Source organism: Neopsephotus bourkii, unplaced genomic scaffold, assembly GCF_033783945.1.
Source record: "Neopsephotus bourkii isolate Nb327-2 ecotype Australia unplaced genomic scaffold, CSIRO-AGI_Nbou_v1 NB_1526, whole genome shotgun sequence".
NCBI lineage: Eukaryota > Metazoa > Chordata > Aves > Psittaciformes > Psittacidae > Neopsephotus > Neopsephotus bourkii.
Genome location: NW_026902002.1, coordinates 818,067 through 835,247, shown reverse-complemented (window position 1 = coordinate 835,247; position 17,181 = coordinate 818,067). Strand labels below are relative to the sequence as shown.

At 45.5% G+C, this 17,181-nt stretch overlaps 1 protein-coding gene across 12 annotated transcripts in view; it reads left to right on the top strand.

The window, feature by feature from the left end:
• KALRN (kalirin RhoGEF kinase) overlaps positions 1-17,181 on the top strand; it is a 513,375-nt gene that overhangs the window by 433,018 nt on the left and 63,176 nt on the right. Inside the window, exon 36 of one of the 12 annotated variants that reach the window (XM_061370051.1) lies at positions 14,502-15,887. The exons of 10 other annotated variants lie outside the window; for them this stretch is intronic. In XM_061370051.1, the coding sequence (XP_061226035.1) occupies positions 14,502-14,518 (17 nt within the window). In that variant the 3' untranslated portion in view covers positions 14,519-15,887. Of the gene's footprint in view, positions 1-3,584; positions 3,896-14,501; positions 15,888-17,181 lie in introns of those variants that run through there. One more of the 12 variants, XM_061370053.1, reaches the window with a different exon arrangement.

The window sequence follows — 17,181 nt, the reverse complement described above, 5'->3', positions numbered from 1 at the left end:
CCACTAGTTATTTTGTGCCGTGTTTCCCTCAGATAGGTCCCTCAGTTTATAACCTAAGAAAATTAAATAGCTGAGGCAGGTATGAGGAGACATTGCACTGGAGACAGTATAAAAATTTCTGCGTTCCATCTTTCACCTCAAATTTTGCACAAGAGGACTGGGTAAAAGTATTAGAATTTATTTCCCCTCTACAGGAAAAATAATTTCTACAGACTCTCACAGATTTCATATGAAAGCAGCTCTTAACAGCTGGGGACTTTGTAAAGTTGTATGTAAAAGAAGACAGGACTAATTTCCTTATCATCCTGACAGAGATGACTTCGCTTCCATCAGCTGCATTGCACAGGGCAGCAAACTTGGCCTGTGGCACAGGCACACTGCTAATAGCCTTAGCTTCAGATGCAGCAAGTCAGGACCCTAAAATTTTCTCAGCCACTCCACTGCCGATAACAGCAGTTGTGTTCAGAGTGTGGTGCCAGGAGATGTTTCCTTGAAGAATACCTGTAAGTAAGGCACAGCGCAAGGGGAGGAATGTTCTCTTTGCCAGGGGACATGCAGGTTATTCGTAGACTGCAGAGTCACACATTAATGTGCCCTCTCCAGTAATGACATAAAAAATATAATGTGAACATAGAAGGTGATGTTAAGGATCCTTGCTAGTCCCAGCAAGAGCCTTCTCATCCATCACCCAGAGCAAGTGGGCTGTGCAGGTTTTAACCCACCCCATGTAATCTCTGCAACACTGCTACTTCCCAAAGGCCAGGCTTCCTGCTTGAAGCTAAAGGCTCAATGCAGTTGGCAGTGCAGCTCCCCTGGTGATGATGACAGAAGTCTTCCTCAGCCAGGGCTGAAGCTGAGCTAGACAGTGCCCCTGCATGTCTTCTCTTCTGCTTTATTAGGAGCCGATAGGATGTGATTATTAAGAATATGTCTTTTGGTCTTATTTTGTGAAATATTTATTGCATGTAAGAGTTTACCAGTAAGTAGGCATAGATATATGTGGTTTTAAATAATGACTTTTTAGGTATAACCTTCACAGTAGCACTAGAACTGTAGACTGGGGGGAGACGGGAAAAAGGGAAGAAGCCTACTTCCCCCCAGAATGATGACTTCAATTCAGGTTTAATTAAGCAATTCAGGTTTAATTAAGGTTTCAGAGCCGAGATGGGACCTTAATTCTGTTTCAAAGCTTGGCTGTAATTATAACACTGTTTTACTGAAACTTCACCCCCAAGTAGTGCTCTACTGCTGTGTGTTTGACGTAACATACACCACGTTTCCCAGATGCTCTCCCTCGGCCCGATGGCCCAGGCACTCCTTGAGTGACATCGGCCAAGCCCCTCCCTGCTCCCAGCAACGCAGCCTGCTTCATCTACCCTGGCAGGCTTCGCGCTTCATGATGGCGGGTTTCGCCCCCTACCATAGCAGGCTGAGATGCCATGCCTGGCCGCTAGATGTCCCCGCCCGCCGTCCCATCCGCCCGCTCCGCGGCCGGCGCAGGCGGGGGCTGGACCGGCGGCGGTATCTCCCCGCAAAGGCCGGGCTGCTGCCCCCAAGGTGGGCGCTCGCAGCGGGCAGCTCTGCCGAGAGCCACGGGAGCTTAGGGGTGAAACGCTACTTTTAGGGTGTTTCCTGGTTCCCTCAATAAGGAGTCTCACAGATTTCCCTATGATGAGTTTTAAAGCCCACCACAAGCAGGGCGCTGGCATACCGTGCACTGCACAGGGACTGCTCAGAGCCCATACTGCCGGGCAGGGCAGATGCCCCAGGAACAGCGAAATGCCAGTGAAGACCATGTTCATCTCACCCCTTTTTTCTGTTTGCATGAATCAGTCTGAGTTTAGGTGGGAGGCAGCCAGCCCCTAGGGCAGATGGTGGTCATAGTGTGAGGGAGGGTATCACGGAAGAGAGAGGTGCTCTATGAAGCAGGAAGCAGTGGAGAAGCGAAGAGCTGCCTTCTCAAAAAAGCTCTGCTACGAGTTTCCTGAATCGCTTGGAGGCCCTAAGCTGGTGCTTTCTCACTGCCTGGCACCTGAAGAGTGGCTGCCTGGGGCACTGTGGCAGAGACAAATGGTCTAGGGGAAAGGGAGAGGTGCAGAAGGGTGGGGGTGCCCTAGCTGGTTCCCAGCCCACCTCTTCCTTCTCCAGCAGCAGCTGCGGTTTCTGCTCCCAGTGAAAAGTATTATCACCCTGCTACAGGCACAAGACTGCACCCCTGAGACTTTCCCTTGCATCTCCCAGATAGGCAAAGACCCAAGTCAAAGAAAACACGCAGCAAAGAGGAAACAGAGTTAAGGTTCCTTTCTTTCTTGAGCATTGAAAAGCACCTTGGTGCTCAAGGGCATTGGCAGGAAAACTTTGTGTGCTCCAGGCTTGTTACGAGATGGCCAGTCTTTGTAGTGTGGCTGTAGTCAAAGAACAGTTCCTACAGCGCAGCCAGAAGTGAAGCAGGAAGGTTTTATTTGCTGTTATGGTGGAGGGAGTCTCTCGGGGAGGGTCTCTGGCATGCTCTTACCAGGTAATGGGGTCCTTGTGCCAGGGTGGCTCTAGGGTCCACACGGTGCTGCCTGGCAGCTACATGAAATCATCCACCACAGGCCACCCTGGGCAGCAGCACCCACTACATAGGTGGGACCCAGGGTGGGTTTGTGAACGTTGTGCTGGAGTCGCAGCCCTCATCTTCTGTCCAGACATGGCCCTTGGCCCCATGGCACTATCGCTCCAAAAAACATTCTGCAGAAAACTGAAAGACTTAGTCCAGATCACCAGTCTGCAGCATTGGTACAGCCATGCCTGCTCAGGCCGAAGCCTTCGGACACAGAGGCACACAGCACAGCACATCTCCCTTCTGCTATTCCCTCTCAGCATGGATTTCTGCCTGGGAGAAGCAGCTCATTGGGTTTATATAGTTTTAGTGCAAGAGTGCAAAACTATGATGCTGCTGCTCTGGAATCCTGCCCAACCTCTCCTACCAGCTGCCTCCAGCAAGGTTCCAGAGGGTTTTGGCATATCTAGTTTTCCATGCTTTAGGTGGGAAATCCTAACGCAACAGGCTGGAACCTTTCAAAGCAAGCTGTACTTCTGGATCTTAGGTATCTTGGTCCGTGTGTCAGAAGAGTAAGCATTTACCGTGCAGTGCCTCCAGGCAAGTCTACTGGAGAACGCAGGCAGAGCCACTGGGATCCCAGCAGGCTGGTTAGTATTCTAGTTATTTTTTTTCAACTAGTTGTAGAAAGTTTTAGCTGTCAGAGCCTTACGCGAAGGAACGGGAAAGTGGGGGGGGGGGGGAGGAAGAAAGAAAAAAGTTGTGAACTAAATAAAAAAAACCCATGGCAATGCAAGTTTTGCCTTTTAAAGACTTCGGAGGAGCCCCCTCCACGACCTATCAGAGCTGTAGCAGACTTCCTCCCAGGCAGTTTTTATGTCTCTCCCGCGACGTCGGATGTTGCCCGCCGGGGCGCAGCTGCAGCCGCTTTCCGCTGTACACCCGTCCTCCTTCCACACAGCGGCGGCAGCCCCGGCCGTCCCGGTCCCCGCGGCCGTGCAGCGCGCCCCGCCCGCCGCCGCCCCGCTGCAGGAGGCGGTGCGGGGTCCGCGGGCCGCCCCGCCCCCGAGGTGCGGCGGGCACGGCGGGGACAGCGGCTGCGGGCGGCGCGGCCGCTTATCGCGGCTATTTTTAAATGGTTTTTTGGCCTTAGGGCTTTTTTCCCTTTTTTTTTTTTTTTTTTTTTTTCTCTTTAATTCCTCCGTGCTCTGTTGTTTTCCCTAAGCGGACCGGTGGCTCCTTGCCATGAGCAGCCCGAAGGCAGCATGAAAGCGGGCAGGCGCGGCTATCCCGCCCGCTCCGGTGTAGGATGGCTCTTGGCGAAGTGCTGCTGCTGCTCCTCCTGCAAAGGTCGGTGGGGGCCGGGGTGCGGGGAGCTCTCCCCCAGGAGTGTGGGGCAGGCGCTGGGGGGCCGGGAGCTCGGCGGTGCCCCGCCGCCAGCCCGCCCTGTCCGGGGACGCCGGGGGAAGGGGCAGGTGAAGGCGGGGAGCAGCTGGGATCATCGTCCCGCAGCCCAGTGGCCCCGCAGCCGGGATCCGCCGAGGCGGCCGCAGCCCCCTCAGCAGCAAGCCGCGGGGGGGCCGGCCACGGGCACCGGGAGGGAGAGGTCTGAAGTTGACAGGACACTTTTCTGTCGTTGCTGGTAGGAAGCACCTTGGGACTGCAAGGTCAATAGGGCAGGGAGAAATATTTGCTTAAATCCGAGTTCTGTTTTTTTTCTTTCCAGTCTTTCGTGGTCTTGGATAGGAGCAAAATGCTTTGAGAACATCTGTTTCTCACAGTTCGCAAATCTGTGAATGGTGATGTGGGAAGGTCTGGGGAAGCTGGCGGGGCTGAAACGCTCGGAGAGATGTTGGAAAGCCGCGGCAGCTAGAGCGGCTTGTAAAAATAAAATAGAAATCTGGCGTTTACAAGGAGCAGGGCAGCTCAGATGCTTTGACTGGAGATTTCCCAGCCTGCAGCCTTTATGCTGTGATACAGCTCTTTGAACTTGTTCTGGATAATGGGAATTTGTTGAAGATCTGTGTGCGGTATTTCAGTGTTTCCCTTTCTCTGAATGGCCAAGCAAAAATGTCCCAAAGAAAAAAAAAACCTTGCCTTTTGTTGTGGGTCATTTTTTATTTTTTTTTTAAATGAAAGCTTTTAAATACATTTTTTTTGTACTTGTGGAACCCATTTGTACATCACCAGACAAAGATGACTTTGAGGATGGGTGGGTTTACTGATTTCTCAAGGCACACATTTGCAGTGTAGGAGCTCTGTTTGCCCAGTTATTGAACTAAAGTCACAGTTAACGTGGTGACAGCAGCAAACTAGGTGGTGATGGAGTTTGCTATGATTTCATAAGACATTGATCTTTTGCAGCGTGGGGAGGACAGTGTACAAAACCTTGATGTCTTGAAGGCTCTAAGAAGGACCATGTAACCTGGTTGTAGGGGTAGGGCTGCTAAGAGAAGGGTTGTGGTGCGAAATTATTACCGTGAAAAAAAGCGTGTGCTTTATTGGCTCTGGTCTTTAAAATGTTGATTCTAACAGATTAAAATCTCTCTGCTGCCTGTCCTGCCTGCAGGCGTGTCTAGAAGGGGGAAGGGAAAACAGCTGGCTCTTCTCTCTCCTTCTGAAATGTTAACTCTGCAGTTCTAATTTGCCAGGATGGTGACAAAAAGTGTTTTCAGATATCAATTGCTTTACTTCTTTCTTGTCTTCAGTAGTAAACTTCAGGCAAAAAGTTGTAAAAGGCTAGCTGTTATGCTGTTAAGTATTAAAATCAGAGGTAGTCAGATGTGGAAATACTACTCTCTGAACATAAGCAGGTACGAAACCTGACATTTGACGAGGGATTTGGGTGCTCCAAACTACAGCATCACTGTGCTCATGTTGGCAGCTTCTGCCATTAAGCTTGGAGATGCTTTAATGTGTCAGCTAAACCTTTGAGGCTCTAACTTGATATATTCTGCATTATCAGTGATCATCTTTGCTTCTGGGAGACATTTAATCCCAGGGCTTCTCAGTAATCTCAGACATGCAGTGCAAATAGGTGGGTGTTGTTTGTGTTTAAAATGGATGTGAAGCACCTTGGAGCTGTTCTCACTGCTGCCCCATATATGACCTTCCATTTGCCTTTGGACACGTGGCTCTGCCTTTACCTGGTGACAGATGCCTGATGTATCTTGATCTTTTGGATCAAATGAGAAGGGTTTTTTTGTGCCAATATGAACTGTTCAGTGAGAGAAATTTGAGAAGATGAGCATGCAGTCTATGCCCAAACACAGGTTGTGTCAGCACAAGCTGTGTCAGTGCTTTTCATGCTGTGGAGCTTGATGGTGATGTGGATGCTTGATCTCCTAAATAGCAATAATAATAAAGAGCTGGAAAAAAACGAAACTCTGGGTCATAAAATGTGAATTTGGTGTAACTAGGCATTTCCCTGAAGGATTTTGACTGAGAACTCAAACTACTCTTTTTCATCAATCTTATTCTGGCTGTTGCAGCAGTAGAGACCTTGATACTGTTATTTTGCTTGTTTCTCTTGGTGATTTTCAGTTCTTGTCAGCTTTGCCCGTGTACAAAGCTACTGGGATCTATCCAGAGAAAGCAACTGACGCTTAGTACCATTTGCAGTTTTGCTCTGACCCTGATAGTCTCCTGTATGAACTAAATAAGGACTACTTGTCTGTTGTGAAGTATGGAGAGATATGAATCCTAATATAGGAGTGCCTCAGAGCAAGAGTCTGTCACTTGCTTCCAGCCATAAAAAGGGATATTTAAGAGCCTAGACTTGCACAGCCTTTAGGCCAATGGCCTTAATCAGTCAAGAGTGGGCAAGAAAGGCTTTTTGCTGTACCTCCTAAATGCACAAGTGCTAAGTGACCTTGTGTAATGGGATGCTTCTTAGTGCTGCAGAATTGGCCCTGAAAGCAGACTGATAGAAGGGTTTGAATTCAGATGGTCTTCTGATAACTAGAAAGTTGTTGAACTCTTCTTAGAAATCAGTCAGCTGCATGCCTTGAGTGGGACAAGGCCAACAATTTGTTGCCTTTAAACACAAAGCAAAGTCCAGCGGGTGAGTGCTATTACTCTGCACTACCTACTGCACAGAGCTCTGAAGGTCAGCAGTGGGTGCATGGAGCTTGGGTCAGGTGGAGACTGAACTCCAGGCTCTGATGTACAGTAGGCCTGTAAAGGCTACTCAGTGACTCAGATTTAACCTAGATTTTGTGTGCTGGATGGTACCCATGCCCTTATTTAGAGGACATTTCTTTGCAGTACCTGAGCTCATCCAGTTCTATCTCAACCTAAGGCACACTGGGGTTTTGTTGCCCTAAGGGGCCTCTGGGGGTGGAAAGCACTAGCAAGGTGTCAGGAATGCTTTTCTTTGAGCACAAGGAGGGAGATGTTCTCCTCTACTGGATTTGAGAAGCTAGCTGTGGGTGCATCTGGTACAACCCAAAGATGATTAAGAGTAGTCTATTATCAGCATGAGTTTACGGTGCAACAACTTACACCCTATTCTAGGTAATATTGCATGGCTTCGGAGTGGCTTCAGATGAGAATATCAAACACTTTTTACTCGAGGGTAGCCAGTAACAGGGAAGGATTTAAATGGATGCACCAATTCAGCTTCAGTAAAGAAACGTACCTCTGCCTCCTTCAACAGTTGCCGTTCATGAGCAGGCTGTTGGTCATATGATAACTTTTAATTTCAGAACAAAAGAAACTTAATCAGAATGTCAAATCTTTAGTCGCATTATGTTAAAAATGAGAGTGGGTTTGTGTCTGTACTAAATTCGTATTTAAACTCGGTAAAGCTCTTATTTAAATTTCCTGTGGCTTCTCCTATCTCCTATAGTTTTGTTCTTCCTTCTGCATTTTTTTTACTGTCCTTGGTTTTGTTCTTTCCTTTGTTTTCCTCTTCCTACTATCCTTCCCTGAGTCTTTGTTGATACTGGCTCAGTCTGGTGAACCTCTTTGCTGTAAGATTAAGAGAGTAAGCTTCTCTTGTGACAGAGTGATGGTGATACAATGACCTCGCATATCTTTGCTAGCTGGTCAGAAACAAAGCCTTAACTGGAAGTTAGGCAAACCAGCATCATTACAAGGGTTGTCAACAGCATGTTAATAAAAGTTATTTCTTCGTTAGGTAAAAAGTGAGATCTGATGGTGCTTTTTATAGAAGGTGCTGACAGTGTTACAGTGAGCTGCAGAGCTTTGCTAAGGAAACTGGTACCTTTGTGCTGAGTAGTAGCAAGAGAGTGATCTGCAGTTATATATTCAAGCCCATAACATTTCCTAATTTGAACATATTTTATTTAGTGTTTCAGGCTGAGCCATGGTTACACTGTGTAAAGCATAATGGAATGCATGGCCAAAGCAGTTCCGTCAAACTGAGGCAGAGGAGAAAACAATAGTAAAATTAAGGGTGTCAACCAAAGCTCACTTAGTTTCCTGGTCCTTCCTGAATGAGAAATATGAGGAAACTCTTACCTTCCCCAAACTTCCCTTGGGTGAAGTCCCTCTGTTGCTCGTTAGTTGCATCTCAGTGAAGTCAAGAGGATCAAGTGTACTTACTAGTCTTCTGTGGGCAGTCTCCCATGCCAGAGTTGTGCTCAGCTCTTTCTCCTGGCAGGTTCACAAGCAAATGGCTGTGGTGAGTCTTGGGAGAGTTGTTGTTATTTTCTTCTAGAGTTATTAAGAGAAAACTGGTAAGCCCATGGCAGGAACATCTCTTCCAAGTCTTGTGTTTTCCCACTTCTGCAGGCTGAGTCAGGAGTCAGAGTAGGTCATGGCAGATAGTTATTGGAAGGGACAAAAAAGCTGATGAAAACACTGCTCAGTTGAGCAGGCAGGATTAACACACAAGGCAGATACTGTCTGCAAAAAAGCACCCTGCTCTTTCTGTTAGTGTGGAAATGTGCTTTCCCACACCTGCTTTACACCCTTCTGACAGATAGTCCAATGTTAAGCATGTCCCAGAAGCATGCCTGAGTCCCCTTGCCAGTCTTCTGCAGTAAATACTCACTGCTCTGAACCTGTTAGTATTTGAGTATGTGGCATGTCATCCCTTGAACATAGCAATGAGATGTAGGAGGATTTCAGCAGAAGTCATGAGGCTTATAAGCAGCCTCTGAATTTGGACAATTGAGGGAGAAGTATGGTCATGGCTCTGTTGGCAGGCTGGGGGAACAGTGAGCTCTTTTTAGGGTTATTTAGTTCTATGTGGTTTTATATCTTACTTGTTTGCAGCAGGGTTTTTTTGAGGGTAGAAACCTTGTTCAGGGATACAAAAGGTCAAGTTTTCAGTAGGTTCATGATACTACAAAATACAAAGTGTCCAAGACCACAAAGGTTTGAGGCTTCTCAAAGAGCTGGTTGCTGCACATGACTTTCTGGTCACCACTGTCATCTTCCACCGGCCAAATCTGATGTTTACCATATCGGTGCCAGTGTTCGGGATGCTTTAGCAACTTTTTCTTGGTTCCCAAGATACAAATAATATTAGTGTTATTTTTTTCTTTTTTGAAAGTTACATGCACACTGCTAGACAATTCTAGCTCTCTCAATGCAAGCTAGCCCCTCATCCTCCAGCTTTGTGTCTCTCTTTTGTGACTGATCTTTCAGCTTTATCTTTTCAGATGTAGTTTTATACAGGATATGATGAAAGTACAGAAAAACTTTCAGATCTTGTTTCATATGTGTAAAATGGATAGCAAGAACTTCTGTAAAGATCAGTTTTCACTTACTAGTCTGGGGGTGAATGCATGGTGGGGATCCTTATTATTTGGATTGCTGCATTGTTTTCAGCTTTCATAAATTCATCCAGCTTTAAAGAGACATGGGGTTTGCTTTTATGCATGCAAAGCTCCTAAACTTCCCATTCACTCCAAGGAGCATATAAGAATTCACAGGGCTTTATTTGTCTTGTCAACAGCCTGAAGGGAGACTTTATTCTAAGGGAAATAGAAGAGATAATTGTGAAAAATATAGCTTGGATAACTCCCTGTCTGCTTCAAGGAGCACAGGGTAACTGAACATGCTGCTTTCCTATAAAGTAAGTGCCAAACAGATGTATTCTTTAGGAACTCAATGTGCAGATGCTGAAATAAAATCTATCCATTTTGAAGTGAAGCAAAGGGGGCTTTTACATGATCCCAGGATTTTGTTGGTTGGTTGTTTTTTTCCCCAAACTGTTACGATTGAACATATGCCTTGTTAAAACTCGTGTATGTATTAGGAAAACTAATCTATGATTTTAAAGTTAAAAAAACCCAAACCTCAAAGTGTTTCTGTCTGAAAAATAACATCAAGATACTTTGCGAACACACCAGAACACTGTTACGTTTCAGTGTAATTTTTGTCTGTTAACAGGCTTTATGAAAACATTTTTATCTTTGGCAAAAGTTGCAGTTTCTTTTCAAAAGAGAAGAATTGGTTGGTCAGTAATTACAGCAGGGATCTACAAATGTGATTTTCAATTCAGAAAGGAAATCCAGTTCTTTGACAGTATAGTCACTGTGTATCAGTTGCTATTGCAGAGCAGTTCAATTGCTAATACTGCATCTCACAGTTCAATGTCATGTGAAGGTACTTTTAAAACAAGTACAGAAGCACACCTGGCTGTTTCCTAGAAAAAGATCTATAGAATCATAGAATAGTTAGGGTTGGAAAGGACCTTAAGATCATCAATTTTCAACCCCCCTGCCATGGGCAGGGACACCTCACTCTAAACCATATCACCCAAGGCCTCGTCCGACCTGGCCTTGAACACTGCCAGGGATGGAGCATTCACAACCTCCTTGGGCAACCTATTCCAGTGCCTCACCACCCTAACAGGAAAGAATTTCCTCCTTATATCCAAGCTAAACTTCTCCTGTTTAAGTTTGAACCCATTACCCCTTGTCCTATCACTACAGTCCCTAATGAAGAGTCCCTCCCCAGCATCCCTATAGGCCCCCTTCAGATACTGGAAGGCTGCTATGAGGTCTCCATGCAGCCTTCTCTTCTCCAGGCTGAACAGCCCCAACTTTCTCAGCCTGTCTTCATACGGGAGGTGCTCCAGTCCCCTGCTCATCCTCGTGGCCCTCCTCCGGACTTGTTCCAACAGTTCCATGTCCTTTTTATGTTGTGAACACCAGAACTGCACACAATACTCCAGGTGAGGTCTCACGAGAGCATAATAAAGGGGCAGGATCACCTCCTTCGACCTCCTTCGACCTTCGGTCACACTCCTTTTGATGCAGCCCAGGATACATAGGACTGCAGCAATTGTAAAGAATTGTTAGAAAATACCTAATGAGATATGCTCAAAAACTTCTCCCTTGGCTAATGTTCTTTGGCATTAGAAAACCACAAACCAAACATTAACCTGTTTGCTTTCAGTTTGTAATGTTTGATGTGGCTGATTGTCCTGAAATGCAAACCATTCTTTGGATTACAGGTATTTAGTGCAGCCCATTGGGTCTCCTGTTGAGTTTGACATGTCTCTCTGTCCATCTTGGTCCTCTGTCCTGGACCAGCCCTGGCAGATGGAGAACATGGAAATAACACACATCACCTGGACTTCTTTCAAATAATTAGGACAAAATATGAACATTTCACCAGAGAAGTCCAAACGAGATGAGAAGTAGAACTTGCAAACTGAGTTGCAGCAGTTTATAGTAGAACAGCCCTTGGGGTTTCTTCTGTTTGATGGGGAGAGAGACCAATTTTATGTACTTGTTGTTTGCTTTTCTCTGATGTAGCATGCATAACACCATGTTGCAGGAAGCCCACCATAGCTCTGACTGGTTTCTTACCTCCCAGCACTTCCCAGTGCTTACAGGTTCTCCTCAACTGTACAGTGGTTGCTTAGTACCGTTGGAAAATGGCAAAAATACTTCTCCTGTTTTGTTGCCATATGTTGGCACATGAGGAGTTACTAATTCCTATTCTGTTGGCCCTATTGCACCTGAATGCACTTGGTTATTCCATGTGTTACAGCCATTGCTAGTCCTGGTACAGCTCAAAAACTTTGAAATCTTGGATCCCTGCAAATATCTTCCGAGTTATGCAAGACTCTGAAGTTGCATAAAGGGGTAAAGCTTGGGAGCCAGACCCGCTGGGAACCCGTTAGAGAATGTGATCCTGAGGAACCAGTAGGTGGTTTCTGGTGGAGACAGTTATCTTTTGTATTGGGGGGTTGCAAATTAAACATGGAAATTTACTGTTGCTGTGTACCAGAAAGCACGAGTCCAGTTTGTGTGTCAGGTTTGAGCAAATAACCCTTGTTCACTAGCACAAGACAGCACTTAATTAAACACTTAGGAAACACTCTTACCTAGGATAAGGAGGGGCTGGATTCAGTGACTCTTTAGGTGTCTCAACTGTTACTGTTTTTCAGGCATTTTGCCATGTTCAGATTTCACATGGAGCAAGCAGCCCTGAGCACACAAGGAGAGCTGGGAATGGTACATCACTAGTTACAGCTAAATCCACTGAGGACACTTTTTCATGCAGTTTAGGCTTGCTGGCAATTACAGCTGCAGAGTAGCAGCCAAGGATGTACCCTGTTACACTGTGTTGGTTTGGGGTTTTTTTCCCCTCTTCCCTTCATAATGCATGTGCAGCTTTAATGAAAAGAGGTTTCTTACAGCCCCAAGACATGCAGTCTTAACCTGTCTCAAAACCCATTATAACATATCTCAAAAGACATTACAGTTCAGTGAGTGCTCCAAATTCTCTTGAAGTCATGCAGAAAATTGTTGACAAAATGAGTATCAAGTAGTCAGTAGTTATAGCTTCCAGATTTATATCTACCAGTTGATTTCAGCCTTTTTATAGTCCTGCATGTCCTAGGAAGCACATCACACACGTACACTCACATCAACTCATTCAGTGGCGCCAGTTAACTGTGGCCAAGCCAACACCTGCTGCGCAGTGGGGAACAGCAGGATTGCATTAGGGGTGAAGGCAGCATCTAGGTGGTTGTGAGGCAGAGAGCATGACCCAGCATGTGTGTTCCTTCTCATCGGGGCTCACTGCGGTCCCGAATCAGCTTTGCCTGTGTTGAGCACTCCTGACGAACAAGGCCTCAGCTGTCTGCTGCTGCTTTTACAGTGCCAAGGCAGGCTATGAAAAGTGCTGCACAACCCAGTATAATTTAACCACATGCTGAATAAATACACTTTTGAGAACTCTTTTGAAGAGATGTTGCTTAATTAATCCTGCAGGGGGTATAATATGTGTATTTTTGAAATCCAGTTTTAGCATCATGCAATTAGCTTTTATGGGCTGAGGATTCTGATTTAAGACGTTCTTAGTCACTAATGGTAATCTGTTTTAATTAGAAATGCAAGTGTATTTTAGATCCAAATGTATCTGAGTGGTACAATGTAAAAAGATGGTTCACAGCTAATACTAGTGAAGTGCCTAAAGTCTGGCATTGTTTGTATGTTCTGTAGTTTGAACCCTGAGGATCAACAAGATATTCAAACACTGTGCTTAGCTGAAGCATGTGGAGACTGAATAGATTCCTTTAGGAAACAGAAGTATTAATCAACAGGGAACCTTTCTAGGGCAGCAGGAGGAAAATCGTAGCTTTAGGCAAGAAGGAAGCAAACACTTTGAATGTTACAGTAGTAACTTAAGCTCTGCAATAGCAAAGCACAGCTCCTGCCAGGGCGCAGGTGCTGAGCTGACAGCAGCATCTTAGTTGAATTTGTCTTAGTATCAGGGAGATTACTCAGACTTGAACCTCCTGGGCTGCTCAAGGAGGGCTGTAGCTGCTCAAAGCTGTGCTGCTGTAAAATTGATCTGGTGGTGTGTCTAAGAAATGCCTCAAGGCCATCTAAAGGCTAATGCTTGCTGAACTTTCACTGCAGTCACTTGTCCTGGAGCTACTAAACTGTCAGGCATTTGGGTGTCTGTGATCTGACATCTTACACTGCAGTAAGAGATCACACATATTTGACAAAATCCAGAATCAAAGAGCCTCTGCTGCTAGACTAGTCCAGCCCTTACTGTTGTGTTCAAGTGTTTCTTTCTCTTAATTACCTTGAAAGATGGGGCCAAAAGAAAGCAGCTACTAAGCAATAGTGAAGATGGCTTTTGTAATGATAATCACTTATTAGACATGTTGTTTGGTAGAGTGTTTTTACAGCTATTTGTGATTAGACACAGAGATGCAGCTGGGAATGAAGGAGTGCAGTTCATAATCAATGAGTTTCTCAGGGCTAGCCTTGTTGGGAAGGCTGATGGCTGAGTCAAGGCACTTGCACAGCTTCAGAAGGCTGAGACCTCGACAGGGTGCTGCAGAGAGCTCTTCTGTTCCTATACAACAGATGCTCTCTGAGATTTCAAGTTCCTGTCCCATCTTTCTTGCTGACGCAGATAGAGTGCAGTAGTGATTTGATCACATGAAATTTGATAAACTTGTCGACTGGCACCATGGGGAAGATTCCTCACAGAACTGCTCCCTACCATGGAGAGCTGTCAAGTGAAAACTCAAGACATAGATCACAGGAGCCTGTTATGTGAGATTGAGAGCAATGTTCTGATTTTCCTACTTAAGCTGAGTAAATTAAAGCTTCCCACAAGTCTAACTGATGGTCTTAAGTGTGCAGTTAAAAGTCTCCAAGCTGCTTAGCCATTTCCCTGTGCTGTGTTCAAAGAGCAAAACATCACAAGCACCAGCAGTTCTTATCTGTGTGTTTTATTTCCAAACCGCTGTTTGCATTTATTTCATTCATTACTTCTTTTATTTCATCCCAACCAGTACCTTTGCTGTGAGCTTGTATTTCCCGCTGGTATTTCTGGAGGATGAGCGCATGGAGGAAGCTGCTTTGGGCACTAGCCCTGGAAGCTCCAGCTGCAGTGTGTCTGTCGTCAAACACCCCAGCCTTGTTGTTCTTGGTGGTTACGTGGTGTCCACTCTTGCCTGCACCACTTGCAACTTATTCTTATTCCATTCTTTTCTTTTCAGGGGCTGTCAGAGCCTGAATAATTTAAGAGTGAACAAATGAGAGACGTTCATGGAGGACTCTGTTCTTACCTAGGCACAATTTGTCAAGCATGTAGATTGCCTTGGGTTTCCACTGCACCTACCACAACTTTACTAAGAGAAAAGCCCCCTTTCCTAGACATCTGTGTCACTCTTGCTTAGTAAAGTTATTCAAGATCAGCGCCTTTGGAATTGGTTGGTAAATGGACAAAGACTTTCTCTTTGCCCGGAGCTCCTGACAGCCTCCAAGTACCAAAGAGAACTCCACAGCACTAGAAAGCAAGAGACAGCTGCTGAATGTTGGAAGCTACTGCATTTGGCAAAAGAAGCTGACGCTAAGATGCACACAGTTGTGTTTGTTTGTTCTGCTTGTTTTCTGTGCTTTCTGAGCCCTGTGTGTGCCTGGAAAGTTTAATGACCAATCTCTTCTTTCTCAACATGCAGTTTTCCTTCCTATCCCCAAAAGCTTTTGGGTTCTGTTCTTGCTTTTTTTCCCCCAATTTCAAGTTATTTTGTCACTGATAGTCTTGTGTTGTTCCCATGAGGAGCTGTTTGGGTACATAGCCACAGTTTCCTTTGAAGTAGGGGACAAAATACGATACTCAAATGTCATCTTCCTCCCTCCTTTCCCCTCATTCAGAGTGGTCCACCTTGTCATAGAGGTTGCTCGCTTCAAGCATACGGCAGAGTTGACCTTAGCAATGAAGTCATTTAACTGACAAATGACTTCAAAATTCTTGCAGTAGCTCAATTTGGGAGCTGCTGAATGAAGCTGACCCTTGACACTTTGCAAAAGAATAAGGCTTGTGTTATACTAACAGCTGCTTGGAAACCACATGTAATGAAGTTTGGTTTTATGCCCATTACCAAGATAAAAGATGGCATTCACCTACTCTGGTACCCTTACACTCCCAACAGAGCAAAGCTGCTTAGATTGAAGTTTAAAAGTCTGCTTCTATGTGGGTGTCTTAAGCATTTCACAGTTCCTTATGCTAAAAGTAATAGTATACTTGCAAAGGCCAGCAAATGCTGCTGCTCTTGTTCAGCTTCAAACATGACATTTTCCCTGTCATCATCCCATATAGGTGTCCATAAGGTTCAGGGTTAGAACTTCCTTATGGAACATGCATAAGTCTCCTATCAAAATATATTGAGGGGCTTTGTGTTTGGGGCTTTGTTCTTTTTGCTCTAGTGCCACTTATTCTGGAAACTTCAGGGTTGGGAATTCATTTATTTTTGTCACAGAACGAGGACAGTGTAAATACAAAATGTAAAGTAGAACTTAGAGAAATGCTTCAAGGATTTGTTTGACTAAATCGAAATAAATGTTGATTTGTTCAAAAAAAAAAAAAGCATGCCCTTTCTGGATCTTATTAGTTGTGACTTTTTATTTCCTTTCTTTGCTGAAGCAACGTGCATGTCTCTGGACTTCAGAAATCTGCTCTCCAGGCTGTGACGCATTACAGGAAGGCTGCTTCAGTGTGTGCATCCAGCAGATGTATGGGGCTTGCTCTCGCTGTGCTCTGGGCTGGTTTAGCATGTGTGCTGGGCACAAACCTGAGGCACGAGAATGGGTGAATGAAACCGAGTGCATAGAAATACTGTGTCTGGCCTCAAACACTACTGTGTGGAGCAGCTGCTCTTTTTCTGAGCATTTTCACATCTTTTTATTCAGTAAAAACCTATTCTAAAAAGTTACTGCTTTGCTGGGAAGATAAGCAAGGTTCCCTTGAAGGACTTCCGTCAGGCCAATAACATACCTATTTCATAGTATTTTGGGATAGGATCTGGCTAGGAGTATCTCACCAATGGTTAGTGGATTCACTCTGTGGATGTTTGTTCTCTTATTTTTCTTCTCATGAACTCACAGCAGCTTATGCAAGGGATCAGATGGGACTCTGGAGCAGGATGGATTTTTCAAGATCATAAATGGAGAGAAAAAGGCTCAAAACCTCCCTTCAGAGAAATCGTAGATACCCATTACAGTTGTAAGCTTATATGGAAACCCATTTCTGAGCGAGATGCCTGGAGAAGAGGACTGCAGGTGTTCCAGCTGCTGTTCAAGGGCTTGGGGCCGTGGAGTTGAGTCGCACACTTTTCCTGAGAGCCTCTTCAGAGGCACAAAGACACATTCTGCCTTTATGTGCAGCAGCTCCTCAGTTAAATGCACACCTCTAGGAGACGAGACCCTGCCCTGTATTCATCTGAGGACTTGCCTTCCTCTTTTTCCTGTGTCCTCCTTACAGTCACCTTTGACAGTAACACAAAGTCCACATGAAACAGCAGATACAATAGAGATGACTTCTGTAGCTCTTCCTCTTACAAGGAACTCATGAAACAGTAACAAAGTCATGTTTTATTTCAGCAGGCTGTCTCTCCGTGCATTCTGCTTCTGCTGTTTTTCTCCCTGGAGACCCCAGCTCGCTCATTCAACATGCTCTCAGGATTTCAGTAACTTCTCTTGCAAGGTCTCTAGAGACCATGCGCCTCTGTGCTGTTTCTCCAGGCTTTTGGTTTTATCTCACTCTTTGAAACTTTCCCAGAACTGCAGTGACTTTTCTCTGACCTCCAGGAACTAGAGCTCTCGAGCCCTCACACTCCGACTGGCACAACCAAGACCTGGAGACTACTTTTGGATGTCAGTTTCCCAGCGCATGCTGGA